The following is a 23,661-nucleotide window of genomic DNA, read 5'->3' as shown; positions in this document are numbered from 1 at the left end:
AGACAGCGAAGGGGTGTGGGGTTCGTCAGGAGGGAGCGAGCCGGCCGCTGATTGGACTCGGACAATGTGCCGGCTGGGAGGCAGGTAGAAAAGCCCCAGTGCAAAGCTGGGAGAGGGAGAGGGTAGCCTGGCGTCATGACCGGCAGAGAGGAGGGTTGCGAAGCCAGAGGGAAACCTCTTGCCGGGGACTTTCTGCGCGCCAGCAAGGAGGCAGAGAAAAGCAACCGCTCCAAGGGTTTCGCCATCACCGACCTCCTGGGACTGGACAGCGCCTCCGAGACCGAACAGGCGTCAGCGGCGCCGCTTCCACCAGTGGCGTCGCCGCTCCTCCCGGCCAGGCTGGGGCTTGGGCTGCTGTGTAGCCGCTCATTGAGCGCCTTCCGTCCTCCCCGACCTGCGTTTCTCGACGTGTTGTCCGAACTGCACGCCGCACCCACCGGCCCGCACACTTACCTGCCTCTGATCCGAAGGGTCGCTCTCCACGAAAGCCGCCAGACGCCCCATAACTCCGGTAAAGCCGGCCGCAGTCTGACGGTCTGTGTGACTTCATCCCCATCCACCAGCATAAACCTTCCCCAATCATTCCCTCTCTGGGTATGTGTGTCGATATGAACTACCTGATCTTCCTGCGTCTTGGTCCAGGGGGGCTACGTTATTAGCCTGGCACACGGTTCTTGTTACAACTTCGTGGTGGAACCCAACCCAGCCAATCTCCAGGCAAACACTGGAATGTGGACCTGAGTGAGTCCTGAACTGCCTCACAAGTAGAGGGGTCTTCAGAGAGTCGAGGTTTTGGTTCAGAGACACTGTCTGAAGTACTCGATTGGGACTCTTTTCTCTTTGCTGAGCAGGCTTCAATATTTAATTGAATCAGTGATTTTATTCTAAAACAAAAAAAAATTTCTCGACCCCGAAACTTCTCCACCTTATGGGAATTTTGTTGGTTGTGCTGTAAAAGGCATCGGGGTGCGGGAGAAAAGCGGAGATTCAGCAGTGAAGTACCTCTCACGAAGTGGTTGTGTCTCTCGTGACAGGATCTTGCTGTGAAGATCATCTCTGACAGCAGGGACTAGGGTATTCAGAAGAGACAAGCTGTAAAAGCCAGGGCAAGTCTTTAACCGCCCCCCCCCCCCCCCTCCTGCCCACTTGCTTCCTTCAGTGGTCCCTTAACTGCTGTTCTGCGTTGTAAAAGGCGTTGGGGTGCGGAGAGAACAGGAGTTTCAGTGCGGAGGTGGCCATCCTGCAACTTCACATAAAGTTGTTGAATGGGATAGGGTCTAATCCCGGCGACGATCTGTTCTCGGTATTAGCCAAGATACTGCACTCTCGCAGGTGCGGGTGTCTTCGGGCTGAATATTCCACCAACCATTTTGGAGGTTTTAGCGATTTTTTTTAAAAAGCAGGCCGTTCTAGGGAGTAAAGTGACATTGAATAGAGAGAGAAAGCGGACACGTGCGGAAGGCTAAAAGAGAAGCCCTTTCAGGATGGTCGGACCATCCAAGTGACAGTAAAACGATAAATATCGTATCACGGAATCCATCCCTAATCAACTTTACCTTCTATATTCTAAAGCCACTTTGTGTACCTATTTGCAATATTCTCTTTTATAATATTTGGAGATCAAATTAGATATGTTTCCTGGCTGTGAAATGTTGAAATAGAAGTGAAACACTATAAAATGTTGGGAACACTCAGTGTTGGTAGAAACAGAGTTCACGCTTCAGAACTAGGAGCCAGTGAAAACAAGTGAGTTGGAACTGGTTTCTTCGGTTTTTAAAATGAGATTGTTACAATTAACTAAAAATCTGACATTTTATTATAAAAAAAGATGAACTATTCAGGTCCTAAGATAACTCAATCAATTGAAAGAATTCAGTGTTACAAAGATTTTATTAAATCAGATGTAATACCTGGAATATTTTATTTCTATTAATTCAATGGGAAATATGCAAGATTTTTAGTAGTCCCAAGATACTGTAATTGAATTGAGTAGTTTGTTCCTTTATCTCTAAGGTCAGTTACGAGAAAACACCAATCTGGGGCGGCATGTTTAGTGTAGTGGTAAGCGCACCACTGTTACAGCGCCAATGTCCCAGGTTCTTTCTGTCAATAAGGAGTTGGTAAATTCTCCCCATGTCTGCGTGGGTTTCCTCCGGGTGCTCTGGGTTTCCTCACTCTCCACAAAACGTTTCAGGGTAAGTCGATTGGGTATTACCGTGCCTCATGTCTAAATTAAACACAATCTGCAGTGTCAGTAGGAGAAGAAGAACTGTTGACAATTTGGGTCAGAATCCTTCCTCATTGATACCGTTCAGCCCTTTGAGTTCCTCTCTCAGATTGTACTTTGCTCCAGATTGCAGCACCTGCTGTTTCTTGTGAGCCTCAGAGGGGAAAAAAAAACGCACTGGGATTGAGGCTAGAGATGGTGAAATGGGAGGTTTCATTCACGGAAGGAAAGTTATGAATCAGTTCTTGAACTATTGGAAACTTTTGTATGTGATATATAAATGTGCTGGAGAAAGGCAGCATCTGTAGGAAGCAAAGGACAACTAACAATTAGGGCCTGAGTCCTTCGTCACCTTTGTAGTTACTTTTACAGATAAACATTCGATAGTTAAATTGAATTTAGTTTCTCAAATCCTTATTGTGGGATTGGAACGAGTGTGCTTTGAATTACTGATCCAGTAACAACATCTATGTAGGCTGCTAATCATGGTGAGGTTAGACACTGCAAGCTTCAACATTGAATTTTCTGTTTTAGATTTGTTAGTGACTGTAGCCTTTCCTTGTCTCACATCAGATGATGAGAACATGTCATGTGATCAGAGTGACCCAAAGAAATCAACGCCATCCCAGGCGAAAAGGAAGAAGAGGCGACACAGGTATGCCAAAGCTCAGCTGAGCATTTAGTGTAAGCAGAGATAATGCACTGTAGAAGAGTGCTGAGCTAGCACTTTTGTTAAATCATATTTTTCCTGGGGCAAAGAGCAAGCATAGGAATGATGGTCTGTTGACTTCCTCATGTGCCACATGATTTGATGATTGAATTGCCCTGTTTTAGAGTAAATGGAAGGAAAACCAGGTTATATTTCCGACCTTTGATAGTCACTCAGATTTCGGCTGTTGATTTCTTCTTGACACTTTCTGAATGTTGCAAGAAGAACAATTTTCTGAATGAAACACAGAAAAGCTGAAGGAACTCAGCCGGTCTCGCAGCATCCACACCCACAAAATGAGACCAGTTGAGTCCTTCTGTGTTTTTGATCACAGTGACTGCACATTTTTGTGTTTCACCAAAATTTTCAAGCTCCTCTAATTTTGTGAATTAAATTTCTGTTCTCCTCTCTAACTTACGAATGGAAATTTGAGCTTTTTGAAGTTTGTTGATGTTGACTTCTTATATGTACCGAAGCAGACAGCCATGAGCAATATGAAGAGCAAACCCTGACTACAGAGGATGTGTGAAGAAATTTACTCTTCTGATGGATAAAACACTCTTAAAGATGGAGACACTTTGCCATTGAAGCATTATTGCATGGTATCAGAACTTCTCGACCCCGTCGCTGGTTCTCTGAAGAATGACAATTTTGCTCATTTATACATCAAAGTAAAAAGTTTTTGTGCCACTATTCTCTAATGGAATTGATAAGCAGTATACATTTAAACTAAAGGAAAATAGATTGTTTGTGGTTAGGGCAGGATAGACTGGTTACAAGGTTAGTACAAGATGTTCTATGCGTCAGTCAAAACTAATTAGCTACACTTTGTCAGTTATGGATACAAGTTAGCAACTCGTTTCTCCTGTCACGTGCATGGTAAGTTTGTCCATCTCCTGCCTTGATCAGTATTTTCCCACTTGCTCTCAGCTACAGATAACCCTCTCCACAATTCCTTCCTTGTTTATCTTCTAGATCAACATTTTCTGTCAGTGTATTTAGGAAAGGTACTCCTTCTCATAAGATGGTTGGTATCCTACTGCGAAGATCACATTTTAAGCCATTCTTCCTAATTATAAGAATCTTCAGATTCTCTTCACCCTCTGCATGCTCTTCTGCAAGGGGGAAAGGGAAATCTGGATCATTATTCCAGGTTACACCTTTCCTCAGATCTGTGACTATTCAGGAAGAAACACATGGGATGGGGAGTTCCGTCATGGTGGAGCTTTGCACCATGTGACAAAGCCAAATTTCTTTTCCTTCAAGCTTGAGAGCGGTTTGGGTTATTAGTGAAACTGGATAAGGTCTCTTCCACCTCAGAGGAAAAAGATTAATTGTTTAAAGTTTTACAAACACTTTATCTCCTGTCTTAAATAGATACATACTTCCCGTCTAAAGAGGCACCTGTGCGAGGGACACGAGGTGGCCTCAAACAAGGCCTGTGCATACTGGAGGATGTTTTCATAATTCCATACCAGTGCCATTCTTTTTTGGGTGGGGGCGGGGGGCTTTGATCCTGTGACCACGGGTCTTCCCATCAGGATTTCATGTGGGGTCAGGGCAGTGTTTTCAATTTTTCTAGAGGAAGTGCACCTGGCCACTTTAACTTGTGTTGTTGGTGTCCTTTAGTTAGGAGGTTCTTTATTTCTCCATTCAAGGATTGGGGTTGGTAAGGTATATGCAATTTCACATCCATCCCAAAGGCCTGTGTTAGTTCCTTTACTAAATTCTCGCAGAAATTAGTTCCCCTATTCATCCCTGTGGGTATTCATCTCTGTTCATCCCTGTGGGTATTCATCTCTGTTCATCCCTGTGGGTATTCATCTCTGTTCATCCCTGTGGGTATTCATCTCTGTTCATCCCTGTGGGTATTCATCACTGTTCATCCCTGTTGGTATTCATCACTGTTCATCCCTGTGGGTATTCATCACTGTTCATCCCTGTGGGTATTCATCACTGTTCATCCCTGTGGGTATTCATCACTGTTCATCCCTATGGGTATTCATCTCTGTTCATCCCTATGGGTATTCATCACCGTTCATCCCTATGGGTGTTCATCACCGTTCATCCCTATGGGTGTTCATCACCGTTCATTCCTATGGGTGTTCATCACCGTTCATCCCTATGGGTGTTCATCACTGTTCATCCCTATGGGTATTCATCTCTGTTCATCCCTATGGGTATTCATCTCTGTTCATCCCTATGGGTATTCATCTCTGTTCATCCCTATGGGTATTCATCACCGTTCATCCCTATGGGTGTTCATCACCGTTCATCCCTATGGGTATTCATCTCTGTTCATCCCTATGGGTATTCATCTCTGTTCATCCCTATGGGTATTCATCTCTGTTCATCCCTGTGGGTGTTCATCACCGTTCATTCCTATGGGTGTTCATCACTGTTCATCCCTATGGGTATTCATCACTGTTCATCCCTATGGGTATTCATCTCTGTTCATCCCTGTGGGTATTCATCACCATTCATCCCTATGGGTGTTCATCACCGTTCATTCCTATGGGTGTTCATCACTGTTCATCCCAATGGGTATTCATCACTGTTCATCCCTATGGGTATTCATCTCTGTTCATCCCTATGGGTATTCATCTCTGTTCATCCCTATGGGTATTCATCTCTGTTCATCCCTATGGGTATTCATCTCTGTTCATCCCTGTGGGTGTTCATCACCGTTCATCCCTGTGCCCTGTGGGTGTTCATCACCGTTCATTCCTATGGGTGTTCATCACTGTTCATCCCTATGGGTATTCATCACTGTTCATCCCTATGGGTATTCATCTCTGTTCATCCCTATGGGTATTCATCACTGTTCATCCCTATGGGTATTCATCTCTGTTCATCCCTATGGGTATTCATCACTGTTCATCCCTATGGGTATTCATCTCTGTTCATCCCTGTGGGTATTCATCACTGTTCATCCCTGTGGGTATTCCATACCTGGGTGCTATTTCTTTCATCAAAATGTTCACTACTCTTTGGGCATCTTCCCTTCTAGAAGGGTAATTTCTGCCTATTAAGAAAACACATCACCTATAAACAGGATGTACTTATACAGGTGCCATTTGAACAAAATTAATTTGTAAATTTTCAAAAGGCATTACTAGAACAGGTAGTTGATTAAATTTTGCCACAGTTCCATTGAAATCGGGTGAATTTAGAAAGTGCAATGGATATCCCTGTTGCATACCATTATTTGGAGATGATACATCCCTCCTTTGTCTGTGTGTGAGCCATTTTTTCTCAATGGAGATGTGTTACTACTGCATAACCTGCTGGAAACTACTTGGCATGAAGAACCATCACTGAAATAAATCAATTCTGGAGTGCTCTAAGTCTGGTCAGTAGCCTCAATGGTTAGCTGACACTGTAATGCAGCATTACCAATTCAGATTGCCATCATTGGTTCTTCCCTCATTTTTGTTTAGACAGAGCGATTGCCATCCCACTCTCCCCTGGTGGAATCTTCAGGCTGAGTAAGGATTGGGGGTTGCTTAACGAGAGAGAGTGGGTGCCTTTGCCTGATACTCTGCTGCTGGAGGCCCGGTGTAGGGGCATTGATCATGGTAAGGTCAGAGGTATTTCACAGTGGACAGTGGCATTCCTTGGTGTAGGAGCACTTATCCAGATGGGGTTTAATGGTATATCACAGTGACAATGGTATATCACCATTTCATCAGATGCAAGGATCGACAATGAGATAGACAACAGACTCGCCAAGGCAAATAGCGCCTTTGGAAGACTACACAAAAGAGTCTGGAAAAACAACCAACTGAAAAACCTCACAAAGATAAGCGTATACAGATCCGTTGTCATACCCACACTCCTGTTCGGCTCCGAATCATGGGTCCTCTACCGGCACCACCTACGGCTCCTAGAACGCTTCCACCAGCGTTGTCTCCGCTCCATCCTCAACATCCATTGGAGCGCTCACACCCCTAACGTCGAGGTACTCGAGATGGCAGAGGTCGACAGCATCGAGTCCACGCTGCTGAAGATCCAGCTGCGCTGGATGGGTCACGTCTCCAGAATGGAGGACCATCGCCTTCCCAAGATCGTATTATATGGCGAGCTCTCCACTGGCCACCGTGACAGAGGTGCATCAAAGAAAAGGTACAAGGACTGCCTAAAGAAATCTCTTGGTGCCTGCCACATTGACCACCGCCAGTGGGCTGATAACGCCTCAAACTGTGCATCTTGGCGCCTCACAGTTTGGCGGGCAGCAGCCTCCTTTGAAGAAGACCGCAGAGCCCACCTCACTGACAAAAGGCAAAGGAGGAAAAACCCAACACCCAACCCCAACCAACCAATTTTCCCTTGCAACCGCTGCAATCGTGTCTGCCTGTCCCGCATCGGACTGGTCAGCCACAAACGAGCCTGCAGCTGACGTGGACTTTTTACCCCCTCCATAAATCTTCGTCCGCGAAGCCAAGCCAAAGAAAGAAAGAAGACAGTGACAGTGCAATTCCCTGGTGCGAAGGCATTGATCATTATAAGGTCAGTGGCATTTTACAGTGGACAATGTCATTCCCTGGTGTAAGAGCACTGATCATTGTAGGGCAGTGGATAGTGGGATTCTCTGGCCCAGTGTCCAAGTTTTTTGTAATTATGGACTTATTCCTGTTTTGTCTCCAATTCTCCCATGATTATTCCTGCCTTTCTTCCTTTCCTTGGTTTCACCTACCTGTCATTTTCCTTTCTGGTAGAATTGCCCCATTTTAACTTAGGCGTGTGGGGCAATGCACAATTAATCAAGATTTGTATGGCTAGGTGAATATTATCTGCTATTGGCATTCTTACCTTCTCATTCCATGAATTACAAAACCCATTCTTTGTAGATAATGGCTTCCTCCTCCTTTGTCGTTTCAGTCATCTACTACGTGATTCCACCACTAGACACATATTCCCCTCTCCATCCTCTGCAGGGACCACTCCCTCTGGGACTCCCTTGTTCACTCCTCCCTCCCAACCAATCATCCCCTTGGGACCTACCCGCATGACTGCAGGCGATGCTCTATTTGTGCCCACACTTCCTCCTTCAAAACCATTTGGGGCCCCAAACAGACCTTCTAAGTGAAGCAACATTTCATCTATTGCATCTGGTGCTCCTGCTGTGGTCTCCTTTACATTGGAGAGACTGGGAGATTGTTTTGTTGAGCACCTGTCTGCTGCAATAATATGGATTTCCCAGTGGCCACCCATTTCAACTCTCCATTTCATTCCCTTGCTGACATGTCTGTCCACGGTTTCATGCACTGCCAGACTGAGACCACCCATAAATACCTCATCTTCTGACTGAGCTCCCTCCAACTGGATGGCATTAATATTGACTTTTCTGGCTTTTGTTAAACCCACCCGCTTGCTTCCCCACCCCCCCCCCCCCCCCCCATATCTCTCCATTCCCTGTCTCCTTTTGCACAGACATAATAAATTCTACCTAGTCCCTTATCATAGCCAATTAACACCTTTTGTTGGTCTGGATTCCTCCCTTATTGTTTGAGACTTTTTGGTATATCCTGCTTCTGCTTTTTCTGCCTTGAAGAAGGGCTTAGGCCCGAAACATTGGCAATATATCTTTGTTTCCTATGGATGCTGAAAAGACCAGCTGAGTTCCTGTGTTTTTACTACAATCACAGTGTCTGCATGTTTCTCTAACCTCCCCTAAATCACTATGTTTGTGGGCATTGTTTTAAAATAGCCATTTCCCCCCCCCCACACCTGTCTGCCAACCAACTGGCCACGCTTTTGTTCCTTCTTCAAGAGTTTTGAAGGCTGGTTCCTCTTTGCTACCTCTCTCTTTTTTACAAAATATTGTAACATATTCTCACAGTCCCACATAGTGGCCCTTCCCCTTTTCTAGTCCCTCTGCCTGGAGGCCGGCTATAAGCATGGAGGGAAAAATATGAACTTGCCTTCTGTAGAGCAGCCCTAAAAGGCTGCTCTTGTGTTGCATTCATGTTGAGTGGCGCCTCGTAGCTCCCTCTGGAGCCGATGGAGGTGGGGGAGACTGGTGCCATAGGCTGCCTGCCGAGTCGATGCCATTCATACGCACCAAGTTGGTATTTTAAAAATCCTGCTCCTGAGTGTCAGGGTGACGACATCACTGCCGACCCCTACCCAGCCACTTACAGTGGCATTACATTCATGCTAGGTGGGAGTGCGCAACACTTTGCCACTGACCCTTCCTCCAAGAGGGATTGCAGTCGGCACCTTGGAGGCAGCCATGGCACATTCATGTAAAGGTAGAGAATCACCGCCTTTACACTCGAGGCTTTTGACTGCGTGAAAGTGCCTATTACTTCCCATCCGTTATCCTACTTAAGTGAAAGGATCCTTCTTCTTGAGGGCATTCTTCTTGAAACCATCCATAAAAATCTTTACAAAACTTTACTGTGTACCAACTGTCTCCCATTTCCTTAATACAATATCAGCTGGTGACCAATAAGTCTTCTCCCAATAATCCTTTCAGGTTTTATTCACTTTCATGACTCTTTCCATCTTCACTTGCTGTTTCTTTCTTCAACAGGTTTAGTATAGATGGGTTTCCATTTTTTGCCTTGGAACAAAATTATTAACAGTACAAACACCAAATTTGCAATTATAGAGCACTTACCTGATTATTTACAGTCTCGTTTTCAAATCTCCCTATCTGTTGTGGCCAATTTAAATCCCCTTAATTTGGATTATTGAATAGCTATTCTTTCTCTCTCTTGAGTGTTAGAACATTGATATTCTGTGGGTTCCTCAATCCAACTTGATACCTTAGCATCTCTCCTCCAGTTTAACTGGAACTGGATTCTTTGCCATGACTCCAGTCAGAGTGTCTCCTCTCAGAAAGACTTTCTCCCTATTTGGATCCCATTAAAAAGCGATCCTGCGATTATGCCAGATTCTGTTGCAGAAATGTACCCTTCGGATGAAAAAAAAGCCACTCTTAAAGAAGGGATGTTATCAATGAAGCTTTATTGCATGATATTATGGAGAGAGCAGGACTTCTAGACCCCATCGCTGGTGTTCTGAAGAACGATAATTTTGCTCAGATATTTAAACATCAAAATAATCAAGTTTTTCTGCCACAGTTCTATAATACAAAGACATTAGAATTGATAAACAGCATACCTTCGAGGAGAGGAGGAATATTTAAGCTAAAGAAGAATAAGACATTTGAGGTTATGGCAGAAAAGGGAGGTTGCAGAGAACAGATTATCTTGTTTTTCTAACTGTTCTATGCTTCAATTGAAACTAATTAGCTACTTGTTAGTCAAGGATAAAAGTTAGCAACTCCCAGTTCCTCCCGTTATGCACAAGGGATTTTCTGCCTTGGTCAGTATTTTTCAACTTTCTCTCAGCAACAGTTAACTCTTTCCACAGTGGCTGTTTGCCCACCATTTAACATCTGTGCTGTTGAGTATGTAGAATGATGCATTTTATCATATAAGGGCATCAAGGGATTTTATTTTGTGATGGAGCTCAGCAATAAATGACGGAATGGTGGAATGAGCACTAGGGGCTGAATGGCCCACTCATCTTCCTAATATCCGTCAAAGCATATCAATGACATACCTCAGAAACACTTCTGCTTATAGAGTGGTTTAGGATTTTTAAAGCTTATGAAGTACCTAATATAAATCAAGATTTCTTTCTTTCACACCTTTCCACATAAGAATAATGCTTTTGCATTTTGATTTGCACAGGACTGTGTTCACAGCTCATCAGCTGGAGGAACTGGAAAAATCTTTTAATGAGGCTCATTACCCTGATGTATATGCCAGAGAAATGTTAGCTATGAAGACAGAGCTGGCTGAAGACCGAATACAGGTAAACGTCCTGTTCCATCCTGAAGTGGCTATGATCTAATTGTCACAATTGCTCAATATTCACCATTTGATAAGAAAAATGAATATTTTGTATACAAAATTATGAGGGGTATAGATAAATGCAAGCAGGATTTTTCCACTGAGATTGGGTGAGATAAGAACTAGAGGACGTGGATTAAGGGTGAAATAGTAATCCATGTCTTTGTTTTCAGGGACTACCAACCATCTCCCCGTTTTGTGGGACTGGTTTTATTCCAGCTGATTCGTACTGGTGTTGGTACTGTAATTTACCCATGGACCTAGTCCAGAGTATATATTATGAAAGACTGCAGTCCAAAGGATTAAAGGAAACATTGAGGGGAACTTCTTCATGCAAAGGGTGAAATGAGTTGCCAGTTGAAGTGGTGTATGTCGGGTTAATTTTTACATTTAAGAAAAATTTGCATAGGTATATGGATGCGAGGGGTATGGAGGACTATGGTGCACATGCAGGTTCATGGTACTGGGCAAAATAATGGTTTGGCACAAACTAGATGGGCTGAAGGGCTTGTTTCTATGCTGTAGTGTTCCATGGATCTAAGACTGTGGTGGCACACATCCTTGTGGCAAACCAGCCCCACTTGTACCGCCGTGCTGGCGGGGCAGCCGTGAGAAGATGGCGCCACAGGGACCCCCATGCCTCGTGGGTTAGGCCAAGGTGAGCGCCTCAGGCGACCGTGGTGATGACACCGCCAATGCAGGGGCGGAGCTCATGCCACCCTCAAAGGGGCGCGTGCGAAGTATGAATAAACAGTTCGTTTGAAACCCCCAATGTGGTAGTGGTGTGTTTCATTCTGTGTAGCAGTCGCTACATTGGTGACCCCAGCAAGTCCAGATGGTTTTCTGGCCTCCCGATATGGATTCCACAGCAATCAATGAGGTCGCAGTGAAACATCCCCCCCTTCTGGACACATCGCCCACGCACTTGGTTCAAGCAAGCTAAGGTGCAGTTTCGCCTCCGACACATCACATCAGACACCACGATGTTCTACCATGTCATGAGCATGCTCGATAAAGAAACCGCAGCCAGGGTGGACATACCTCGCTCTCAAAAGCCTCTTCCTCAGCACCTTCAGCCTCTCCCAGCAGCAGCGCGCCACCAAGCTCCTACACCTGGATGGTCTGGGTGACAGAACCTCATCTGCCCTCATGGATAAAATGCTGGCTCTAGCAGAGGGCCACAGAACCTGCTTGATGTTCAAACAGGTTTTCCTCGAACAGATGCTTGAGGACATACAACTCCTGCTGGCAGATGAGGATTTTCAGATCCACGCAGAGTCGCAGCCCACGCAGACGTCGTCTGGCGGACCAAGCGAGTAAACAAGGCCGCCGTCAGCCAGGTCACCCGCCCAGGACCCAATCGGCTGCAAGCACCCCCCAAGCACAAACCAGAAGAACATAACCCCACCTGGTGTTTCTACCATCAATGCTGGGGGGCCCAAGCCCACAAGTGCAGGCAGCCCTGTTCGTTCCAGGGAAACGGCTGTGACAGCTGGCCGCACGAACAGCCTCCTGCATGTGATTGATAAGTCCGTGGCTAACATTTCCTGGTAGACATCAGAGCAGAACTGAGTGTGCTCCCCACGACCGTGAGATCCGCACCCGCACACGGGACCCAACCCTACGGGCGGTCAACGGATCCTCCATTAAGTCTTTCGGCACACGCAGTGCACAGATCCAAATCGCCAAGGACAAGTTCAGCTGTAAGTTCGTACTGGCCTCTGTGGGCACAGCGCTGTTGGGAGCCGATTTCCTCCGGGCTCACAGTCTGTTGGTGGACATCAAAGGCAAGCAGTTGGTACATGCCCGCACCTTCCAATTTGTCCGCCTCAACGCCACAGATGTGTGCGGCCCGTGGATAGCTTCCATCAGCACTCCCAAGGACGAGTATTCTCGCATACTTAACAAGTTCCACTCCGTCCTGCAGCTGCAGTTTACTTCTGCCATGCCCCAACATGGAGTCTGCCACTACATTTTGATCCAGGGCCCCCCCCCTCCACACCAAAGCCAGGCAGTTGCCCCCCAAGAATCTGTAACTGGCAAAGGAGGAGTTCTCCTGACTGCTGGGGCTGGGGATCATCCACAGATCGGACAGCCCTTGGGCCTCCCCCCTCCACATGGTCCCACAAGCCTCTGGGGGTTGGTCCCCATGTGGGGACTACCGTCGCCTCAACGACGCGACCACGCTGGACTGATACCCCCATCCCACACAATCAGGACTTTACAGCCAATTTGCACAGTGCCCAGGTTTTCTCGAAGGCCAACCTGGTACAGGGTTACCACCAGATCCCGGTCCATCCCGATGACACCGGCAAAAGCACGATCTCACCCCGTTCGGCCTATTTGAGTTCCTGTGGATGCCCTTTGGCCTTAAAAATGTGGCCCAGACATTCCAAAACCTGATGGACGTAGTGGACAGAGACTTGGACTTCCGTGTTTATCTATCTTGATGACATCCTCATCGCCAATCGGGACCACGATGAACACAAGATCTATATCCGTGCCCTATTCACCGACCTGGCAGAGTTCAGCCTCACGGTCAACTTGCCAGTTCAGTAAGCAGTCCCTGGGCCATACTATCTCCGTGGATGGAGCCACCCTGGCACCCGAGAAGGTCATAGCCATACGCCAGTTCCTGAAGCCCGACACCCATACATGTCTACAGGAATTCGCCGGCATGGTCAACTTTTACCACCGTTTTATCCCAGGGCTGGCATGCATTATGCGGCTGTTGTTCGCACTGATCACTGCCAAGAACAAAACCCTGAATGGACGGAAGAGGCTGAGAATGCTTTCATTGTGACAGAAGATGCCCTGGCGAGCGCCACCCTACTAGCCCACCCGCAGCTGGATGCCCACATCGCGTTTTCGGAGGACGCGTTGGCCACGGCCGTCGGGAGCATCCTGGAGCAATCAGTCAACGGCCAGTAGCGCCCACTTGCCTTCTTCAGCAGGCACCTCCACCCCCCCGGAACTGAAATACAGCGCTTTTGACAGGGAACTTCTGGCCCTGTACGTGGCCATCAGACATTTCCAGTACTTCCTGGAGAGCAGGCCATTCACCATTTTCATCGACCACAAACTGCTCACTCAGTCCCTCACAATGTCAAAGGACCCCTGGTTGGTGCGCCAGCAGCGGCATCTGTTCACCACCGACATCCAACACCAAGGGGGTAAGGACAATGTCATGGCAGATGCGCTCTCAAGGCCCACCATCCACAGCCTCTTCCCCAGCCTGGACTACGCCCAGCTAGCGCAGGCACAGAAGGAGGATGCAGACACTCAATCTTTCCGCGCCACCATCACGGGCCTCTGGCTCCAGGATCTCAAACTGCTGGACAGCCCCAACATGCTGCTCTGTGACGTCTCCACCAGCTCACCATGCCCAGTAGTCCCTCCACAATGGAGACCACAGGCTTTCAGCATGGTCCATGATTTGGCCCACCCTTCGGTCAAGACCTCTCTTCGCATGGTGGTGGAACAGTTCGTGTGGCATGGCCTCAAGAAGCAGGTAGCCCAGATGGTGAGAAACTGCACACAGTGTCAGACCTCCAAGGTCCAGCGCCATGTAAAGGCCCCGGTACAGCAGTTTGATTCCACGGTCAAGAGGTTAGAGCACATACACATTGACATCGTGGGCCCCCTGCTGGTGTCTAGGGACGCCCGCTATTTGTTAACAGTGTTGACCATGCAACGAGGTGGCTGGAAACCATTCCACTGAGAAACACTTCCGCTGAGACCTGCCCCCACTGGATCGCCAGGTTTGGGGTCCCGGTGCACATGACGAGTGACAAGGGTGCCCAATTCACATCCGCCCTCTGGTCACAGCTGGCGAACCTCTTGGGGATCAAGCTCCATCACACCACCGTATACCATCAACGGCCTAGTGGAGTGCTTCCACCGGCACCTAAAGTCAGCCCTCATGGCTCGCCTCACTGGTCCCAGCTGGTCGGATGAATTGCCCTGGGTCCTGCTTGGCATCAGAACTGCTCCGAAAGAAGACCTACAGGTATCGTCTGCGGAGTTGGTCTACGGCGTGCCACTGTCACTACCTGGGGAGTTCTTCGGCCCAAGCATCAGCTCCGTGACCGAGAGTCAGACCTTGCTGGCAGACTTGGGGGGTAAGCTCGCCTCACTAGCGCCCCCACCACCGACCCACCACGGCAGCTGCCCATACTGCATCCCCAAGGAGTTAGCCACGGCCGATTTCATTTTCATCCGGTGGTGTCCACCCTGCAGCTCCCCTACAAAAGCCCCTACAAAGTCCTGCAATGCTCAAGCAAGACATTCACCCTGGACATTGGGGGAAAGGGGGAGCTATTCACAGTCAACCAACTCAAGGCAGCACACCTGAACCTTAGCCACCCTGTAGTGACAGCCAGGCCAAAACGACAAGGTCGGCCGCCCAGGCAGCGAGACGCGTAAGCCGGTTCTGGGGGGGGGGGGTGGAGTTGTGTGGCCATGCACATGATCGTGGCGAACTGGTCCCGCTTGTACTGCCGCACCAGCGGGGCAGCCGCGAGAAGATGGCGCCATCGGGGGACCTCCGTGCCTAATGGGTTAGGCCGAGGCACGCGCCTCGGGCAAGCGTGGTGACATCACTGCCGACGCGGGGCACAGCTCACGCCGCCCTTAAAGGTGCGCGCGCAAAGTTTGAATAAATAGTTCGTTTGAAACCTCCAACGTGGTCGTGGTACGATTCATTCTGTGTAGCAGTCGCTACAATACTGTTTTCCTCCCCACCACAGTGTAGCAGTTAGTGCAGGGGCCTCACAGCACCTAGGAATTGCATCCAATCCTGACCTTGGGTGCTATTTGTGTGGAGGTTGCATATTCTCTCTGTGACTGCATGGTTTTTTGCTGGGTGCACTAGATCTCTCTATAAACACTTTGTAAATGATCTCTTAATGTGGTTAAGTGACAAAAGGATAGTTGATGGATATTTGAGAGAGAATGAATTGTAGAGAAAAAATGAAAATAAGGGAGTGGAATGGTGCTGATAGGGTTGCTCAGCTGAGGGGCAGCAAGGGCCCAATAGCCTCTTCTGTGCGTTAACTTTCAGGCTTGAGCCCTTCATCAAGATAAGGATGATACTTTGAAGTACTCAGGCCCAAAGTGTTGATTATATACAGTATTTTTATTTTTCGCATATACAGGACACTGTTTGACCTGCTGAGTTTTTCCAGCTTTTGTGTTTTTACTTTGTTTTTACTGCATGACAACTGGAGCTTCACTTCACTGGGTGTAAACACTTTGGGATACTGCCCCTACCGAGCTGGGGCTCTTTCACATACGGGACAGGAAGAGTCTCCTGGGATCAATCCCATTCCTCTCTTCTGTGTAACTTATTCTCTTTTGTAGTTCTCACCTAATACCCTATGCCAGGGGGGGTAATTTGAAGTAGTCAAAACATTTAGAAGTGTGATCTGGGAGAAAACTGGAGCACCCGAAGGAAACCCACATGGTTTCAGCAAAAATGTGCAAACTCTCCATGGATAGCGTCAGAGATCAGGATCAAATCTGGGTGACTGGATCTGTGAGGCAGCCTCTGTGTTGTAACATTTTGTCACTCATGTGGGATAAGCTGGGATGGAGTGGTACTTGCATCTGTGGCAGAGAGAAGAATTTGCCCACTTGAAACTCAAGCTTTAAGGCTCCTGCAATATAGTGCTGGCAATCCACCATGAAGTTCAGAGTTTACATTTAAAGTTGGTCCACTCTGTTTTCCCTTCAGGTATGGTTTCAAAACCGAAGAGCCAAGTGGAGGAAGAGGGAGAAGTGCTGGGGCAGGAGCAGTGTAATGGCTGAATATGGACTGTATGGGGCCATGGTCAGACACTCCATTCCGCTGCCTGAATCCATTCTTAAATCTGGAAAAAATGGTTTAGTGGGATCTTGTGCCCCCTGGCTGCTCGGTAAAGAACTACAGACTATGTGGTTTTGTGGGGGGAGGAGGATGCAAAACTAATCTTGGGATTTTGAGCTAATGGGTGAAAATGATTCATAAACTTCTTTCAGGAACAGGAAGTGAAAAAAATATGTGAAGCACACAGTTGATTTGCTGGTGCTTGCTTTGCGTTGTAGCTTGATGAAAAATTCTCATTCTGACATATTTGAAAATAAAAACAAACATATCTGAAGTTGAGGTAACAAGCAGGATATGGATTGTAATATTGGTGATTGCAAAGTTCTGAGTGAAGTTTATTGTCCTGAAGGTGGATCATACATTTATTTTGACATCCTCACGTACTGTGCGTCACCATGTGAGGGTTAAAGTAGCTACTGGCAAAAAGGTGAATTTCCATTACAATTTTGGACTGAATAAGGTTGGGTTTAAATATTTTTAAGGTTGCAATTTATATGTTTTAAATAATCTATTTCCAACGCTTTTGCCCTGAAGAAGAGTAAGTTAAATACAACACACTTAATTGGGTGATGCTTTCAATAGTTCATGGATATAGAATAAGAACTGTTCAATTTTCCACTGTAAACCTCCTCTGTGATTAGTCTCCAAATAACATGCAATTGTTATAACATTAATTGGACATGCAATTGAGTATCTATGTTGTATTAGATCCTGATATATTATTATTAGGGAATATGCAATCATTAATTGACTTAGGCTTAAATGATTATCAGATTTCTTTTATCTATTTAGCTTTAGCGGTGGCTAAGAAATGTATAGCGCTTACTTGGAAAGACAGAAATATATTAACCTTAGATAGGTGGTATTTAGAGATGAAGTCTTGTTTAATTATGGAAAAGATATCTTTTTCAATTCAAGATAAGATGTCCTTTTATAAGCTGAAGTGGACTCCATTTGTTAAGTACATGCAATTAAGTTTGACTTCAATATGTTTTATGTGATATTTTAGATTTGATAACTTTTTTTTACTTAGTATTTTTACTTGTTATTCTTTTTTTTGTTTGTGAGTGTTTTTTTATATATATATTAACTTTATTAATTCTTCACTCTTTATTTTGGGGGGGAAGGGTGGTTTTTTTAAATATATATAGATTTTTTTTAGTGGCCGTATATATCGGGGGGTTAGACTGATTTAAGTTAGGTCATTAATCCTGTGTTGTAATAATTACTTTATTTTTGTTTTTCTTTAAATGTAATTTTTTTTGTTTTATTCATGTGATAAAATCTTTAAATAAAGTTTAAAAAAAAAGGACATGCAATTGAGAAGGCAGGTTTTTGGGTAAATACAGGCAGATTATGACTAGTTGGGCGATACTTTGAAAGACTATGTGGCCTTTTGTTGCTGCAAGTTTATGAGTCAACGATTTGTAAGAGAGCTTTGCTGTTGATTCTGCAAAAATTAAATATCCAGAGAAAGAAAGGGAACAAATAAGGAAAACTCTGATCAAACCATCACTAACTAGCCTTTATTAAAATTTAGGAATGCATAAAAAATCTATTGACCCAACAATGAAAGAAGAAAATGTGGAATCCATGAGAGAAGATTTTGTGGAGAGCAGTGTAGAGCTATCACAAATGGAGACAGACCGGGAGCCTATAACTGACCACAATGGCAGAGGTGAGGAAGGAAACATGGCATTGGATCTCTCCAGCACTGAGAAATCGTCAGGTAAGAATGCTAGTTCAAGGAAATGCATTTCCAGGCCATCTGACCCAGAGGGCAGAAGACAAATAAAAACAATCACCCTGATGTCTGAGCAGCTGGCACCCAGTGCAAGGGAGCAGTCTGCCTCACAGAGGAAGTGACTTTACTCCATCTCCATCTGATACAGATTATTACAGTGGTGAAAGTGACCACATCAAAGCAGGATGAACAACTAATTTACGTCTGCCATTCAGCTGCTATTATTTGGTTGTGAAATCAATCACCTTCAAAGGATTTACTGTAGTTTACACCCAGTAAATGCAAGACATTTCAGTGTAATACATAGAAAAAAGTTACATGAAAATTGCAAATATTTCGTCTCACTGTTTCTTGCAGCTGCCCTTCTGTCCCTAGACACCATGAGCAGGAGGGTGGTGATTGGTATTTGAATGTAAATCCTGATAGGTAGCTGAACTGATTGGAGAAATCCAAAGGGAGATTGTATCCACTAGAAAACAAAATAACTAAGGTTGTTCAGTGGTAATGTGAATTGGTGCTCATATTCTCCATTCCAGTGATGGCTGGTGATGCTGTGACCCTCTCTATTTGTTTCAGTAGATGAAATGGGGTCAGTGGGAGAAAAAGAATGGTCAATGTTTTGGGTTGGAGTCCTTTATCAAGACTTGATGCCAAATGTTCCTTTTCTCCCTCTTGATTGTTTTCTACTTATCAGTGGATGATGGGATCACTAGTTTTCCTTGGGCACCACTTTTGATTGACTGCACTGACAGAAGCCACAGAGTAAATTGTTTCTCAGTTCTCATCATTTTGGAATGTACTTTCAAAAACGTATTTTATTTATAATTTTTAAATCCTATAACATTAATGATAACATATTCATACAGAAAGCATATCATTGAATAACCCCCCACCCCAATCTCCCTCATCCACCCCATTAACCCCCACCTTCCTCCCCCTTCCACCTACTAAGAAAGAAGAAAAGAGATCATCATCACTTAAAAGCAACAATAATCAACTATTTAGTTGTGGAAATTGAGACACCCACTGGAGCGGATTGAGAGATTAAATCTTCAAACCAAAAATTTTTTTAGATATTGGCTCCATACTTTTACAAAAAAATGATATTTATCCCTAAAATTATACATTATCTTTTCTATAGGAATACAGGATTTAATTTCAGTGTGCCATCTTTGCATTCCTAAAATGAAATCAAATTTCCAGGTGATGGCCAAACATTTTTTAGAAACAGCCAAAGCTAAATGTAGAAATTCAATTTAGTACATAGTCATTCTTAATCCTAAAGCAATCGACTTAATATCCCCCTAATAAAACAACATTGGATCAAACAGTAGACTCACTTTTAATACTTTCTCCAAAAATAATTTATCTTGTATCCAAAAAGTCTTAACATTAGAACAGGTCCAAGTCTAGTGTAAAAAAAAAAGTACCTATCCCTTCTCCACATCTAAAACACAAATCCGCAGAGATTAAATTAAATTTATTTAATTTTTGAGGGGTTAAATATAATTGATGTACAAATTATATTGTAATAATCTATATTGTAATAATAACCTTCATCACACTATCCTTACACAAATTTCTCCAAACATTTTCATCTATCTTCCTATTTAAATTAGATTCCCATATTTTATTTTGTAATAACTTGTACAATTCAGAAATAAACTTGCTTGTTTCTTCCTTAGTAAGTAATAATTCCAAAGCAGATTGTCTAGGTAATTTTAAACAATGACCTAATTTTTCTGATTAAAAAGGTTTTTACCTGATAATAGCCAAATAAAGCATTACTAGGAACTTGAAATTTTTCCTTCTTATGATTAAAAGTCACAAACTTCCCTGCTTCAAAACAATCTTCAACATTTTTAAATCCCCTATTGATTCCTTATCTTTAAAAACTGACTATTGACAGTAAAAGGAAAACGTTTATGTTGATATAAAGGCATTTTTGCTGAAATCTTTCCTTTTCCACCTATCTCATAATCAATTTTATTCAATTTTTCAATTAAATGTTTCAATATTGGTGGATCCTTACCAATTAACAATTTTGAATTCCATTTATAAATAAATTCTGACATAAATTTCTCATCAATTTTATCTAATTCTATACTTTCCCAAATTGAAAGGTTTATTTAAATCAAACATTGCATTAATAAGTTTCAATTGTGCAGCTTTATAATAATTCTGAAAATGTTTTAAAATAGTATCAGCCTCTCTTGGTGCTGTCAGAAAGCCTTACTCCATACAGAGATTGGTGGAAATCGGACTCCCTCTTCTTTATACAACTGCTGATGCTGGGCCTTTTGAACATTTAACGACTAAGATCTGATGGAGAGCAACTTGCTTCTGGTTAATTTCTGTTCATTCTGAGTTAACTGAAGAGGCTAATGTGGCATCACAAACTCTGCAACAGGTGGCAAAAGAGATATTTAACAGATCAGACAGATGGGTAGTTTGGGTGGTGATTCACTCCTCCTTCCATTCTGTGACCCTGATAAAAAGGCTTGTGGGTCTCAGAGGCAACCTCTCTGACCTTCTCTCCATAAACTCTGACACTCTAATCAAGAACCCATCAACCATTGTTTTAAATAAGGGCCATGACTTCTTATGAGCCAATGAGGATGTTACCCTATTTCAATGAAAACATTCTTAACATGTTCTCCTGTCCACCTGAAAACATTTTGCCGTGATTAAACTTGGAATTGAACCTGTTTCTGAGGTCTGGAGTTAGGCATGTGAATGATGCCATCTTCCTGTCTGAGCTAACTGGATGCAATTTGGTGTTTAGCTGCTGGGAATTTTGGCCTGGAAAAGGACACTGATATTAGTTTGCTTCTCCTGCCAATGGATTGGAAGGATGATCTGAGACAATATTGATGGTATTATTAAAATCTTGATAAAGGTTTCAGACCCAAAATGTTGACTGACCATTTCTACCTATGGATGCTGCCTGACCTGCTGAGTTCCTCCAGCAATTTTTTGTCTGCTCAAAGTTCCAGGGTTTGTAACTTTTGTGTTTCTCTAGGGTACTGCATTAGTTGCCCAGAGATCTGGTATAATGATCTCGAGATTAAGTTCCAATCACAAGTAGTGAATTTAGATTCAATTAAATAAATCTGGAATTAAAATCTATCAGTAATGGAGATATGCCATTAAAAACCTACTTGTTTTAAGGAAGTTTTAGAAATGGCATAGTTATATACAATTCCACATCCCCTTCAATCTGGTTAAATCTTAATTACTGTCTTAAATGGACTAGCAATAAACTGTAAGACAATTAAGTATGGGGAATAAATTCTCTGCCAGTTAATGCTCACAGCCTCAAAATGAATTTGTTAAAGCAAAGGAGTGCGCAGGGGATCTGTGGTATGTAATTTTCTAGGTAATGGATGAGGTCTGGGGGTTTTTATGCTGTGGGTAATACATGACCCCTGGGTATAATGGATGTGTAAAACACTGGTGCCTAATATATAGTATGTGGTGAATAATGAAAGGGTGCTGCAAGATTTAATGCAGAGGGAAATGGATGGTTGCTGAGGAATGCAATCCAGTAGCTAAAGGATTTGTGTAAAACAACTTCTGAGTTCAGATGCCATGCAAAAGGATTTAGACATTTTTAATAGGATTGTTCCAATATTCTGCATCATAGTCTTGCCTTGTAAGTTTTTTTAGTTAGGACCATCTAGCATTTTGTTTCCTCATTGTATGAAATTCACAGTTCCTAAATGGTGCTAAAGCGGATCTAATCCTCAACTCTTTTCCGATAGTTTCTTCTTCAAATATCAATACAGTGATCCCATTTCACAAATCAAACTGAAAGCAAACGCCAAGAAAATTAAGAGGCAGACTATGTTGATGGTCTTTATGAAATACAATTCTGTTAATAAGATTTACAACTATAATCCATTTTACTTTCAGTTATGGAGTGAATATTTGTGTGATTAATGATAAATTGCATATATTTTTAAATGTTTGAAGTGGTTTTTTTTAAAGAAATAATATTTGCATTAGTATGTACTCTTCTAGATCAGTGTTACATGTTAATGTTTTGTTCAAAGCCATAATCCTAAAATTGTCTTGTCCTTTGGGCATTTTCCATGGATGGAGAAAAGGATTGCCAATAGGTCAGTGTTGGATTTTCTCAAGAGTGTCTTTCCCAGTGTGGCTATTGGAGCAGCATTTTTTATATATTAATGATGCTAAAACAGTATTTAATGCCCATTTCTAAGGGAGGTTTTGTGGTGGGTATTTCGTTGATTGATAGGCAGATGCAAGTCTGACACAGCAATGGTCATATGTTTTAGAGATAGAATGTGTGCCCTGTGAGATATGTTTAAAGATGATGGTGTTCTTCAGGGCTAGAGAGAAAGCAAAGTTGAAGCTGCTGCAAGGAAAGGCTGATGTTTCATCAGAAGAAATATGTGATTTAAAAATGCAGAACAAATGGGGAACCTATTATCTGAAACTGAGACATGAGGGACACACAAGGTGCTTTATATAAAAGTTACTGCCTCAGATTGAAAAAAATATCAATTAAAGACATTACTGGGGTTTGCTACGCTACCAAAGTGGATATAATATTTTTCCAAGGGTCTAAAGGAAAGATGGCATGGTCATGATGGACTGAATGGTTTTCTTATGTATGGTGAACTGGTCTTTGACCACATTTGGTTCACCAAGATCATCATTAAAACAGACTATGAAGTGGGAGTTGGGAGAGGGAGATATTCCTCAGATTAAAAAGGCACAAGAGATGTAATTATAAGACATGTCTAAAGTAAAATGGAGCCTTTGGCAGTATCTGTTCGCATCCAGTAATATTCAATAAATGAAATCAAATTTGAAAATATTCCAGGAGAATATAAAGAATTGAAATCTCAAGTTATTTTCTCTTGGATTAGTTTTGTAAATTTGTCTCAGCCATTCATTACATACATGGCTGCCATTACATCTGGACAAAACACAGTGCATTTAATAAGCTACTGTATAACAATTTCAAAATGTATGTCTGGAAATATGTCTCAGGATGAATATTCTTAAAAGTAGGAACTGTACAGTATTCTTGGCAACAAAGGTAAAATCTGTGGAAATGGTGCAGTTTTAGACAAATAGTCTTGGTTCTGTCATGTTCTCAAAAAGCACTTTTGCTGTATAGATATAAGAAATTTTATATGTAATCTATTTTCCTTTGGCACATGTTGAAATGTATTAGATATTAATGTTTTACGCTGAATAAAGTTTCAATTTTGA

General features: G+C 43.6%; 2 protein-coding genes across 4 annotated transcripts in view; one reads left to right on the top strand and one right to left on the bottom strand.

The window, feature by feature from the left end:
- The window catches only part of LOC138760789 (endogenous retrovirus group PABLB member 1 Env polyprotein-like), a 155,375-nt gene extending 154,290 nt beyond the window's left edge, over positions 1 to 1,085 (bottom strand). Inside the window, exon 1 of one of the 3 annotated variants that reach the window (XM_069931882.1) lies at positions 1,003 to 1,085. The gene's annotated coding sequence lies outside the window, so the exon portion shown is untranslated. The other 2 variants (XM_069931881.1, XM_069931883.1) reach the window with 2 other exon arrangements.
- Positions 4 to 23,661, top strand: LOC138760788 (visual system homeobox 1-like). The gene is made up of 5 exons (XM_069931879.1): positions 4 to 511; positions 2,801 to 2,882; positions 10,643 to 10,766; positions 16,539 to 16,719; positions 18,211 to 23,661. Exons 1-5 carry the CDS (start codon positions 136 to 138, stop codon positions 18,534 to 18,536), a joined length of 1,089 nt encoding a protein of 362 aa, XP_069787980.1. The 5' UTR covers positions 4 to 135; the 3' UTR covers positions 18,537 to 23,661.

Source organism: Narcine bancroftii, chromosome 4 (genome assembly GCF_036971445.1).
Source record: "Narcine bancroftii isolate sNarBan1 chromosome 4, sNarBan1.hap1, whole genome shotgun sequence".
Lineage (NCBI taxonomy): Eukaryota > Metazoa > Chordata > Chondrichthyes > Torpediniformes > Narcinidae > Narcine > Narcine bancroftii.
This window is presented reverse-complemented; position numbering and strand designations above follow the sequence as displayed.

What these genes read in the sequence shown, in the direction of transcription:
- LOC138760788 (XM_069931879.1), top strand. Translation starts at nt 136, where the DNA reads ATGACCGGCAGAGAGGAGGGTTGCGAAGCCAGAGGGAAACCTCTTGCC. An exon ending in TGGCTGAAGACCGAATACAG is followed by an intron (nt 10,767 to 16,538) that starts GTAAACGTCCTG and finishes TTTTCCCTTCAG; the next exon opens with GTATGGTTTCAAAACCGAAG. An exon ending in TTGTGCCCCCTGGCTGCTCG is followed by an intron (nt 16,720 to 18,210) that starts GTAAAGAACTAC and finishes ATTAAAATTTAG; the next exon opens with GAATGCATAAAAAATCTATT.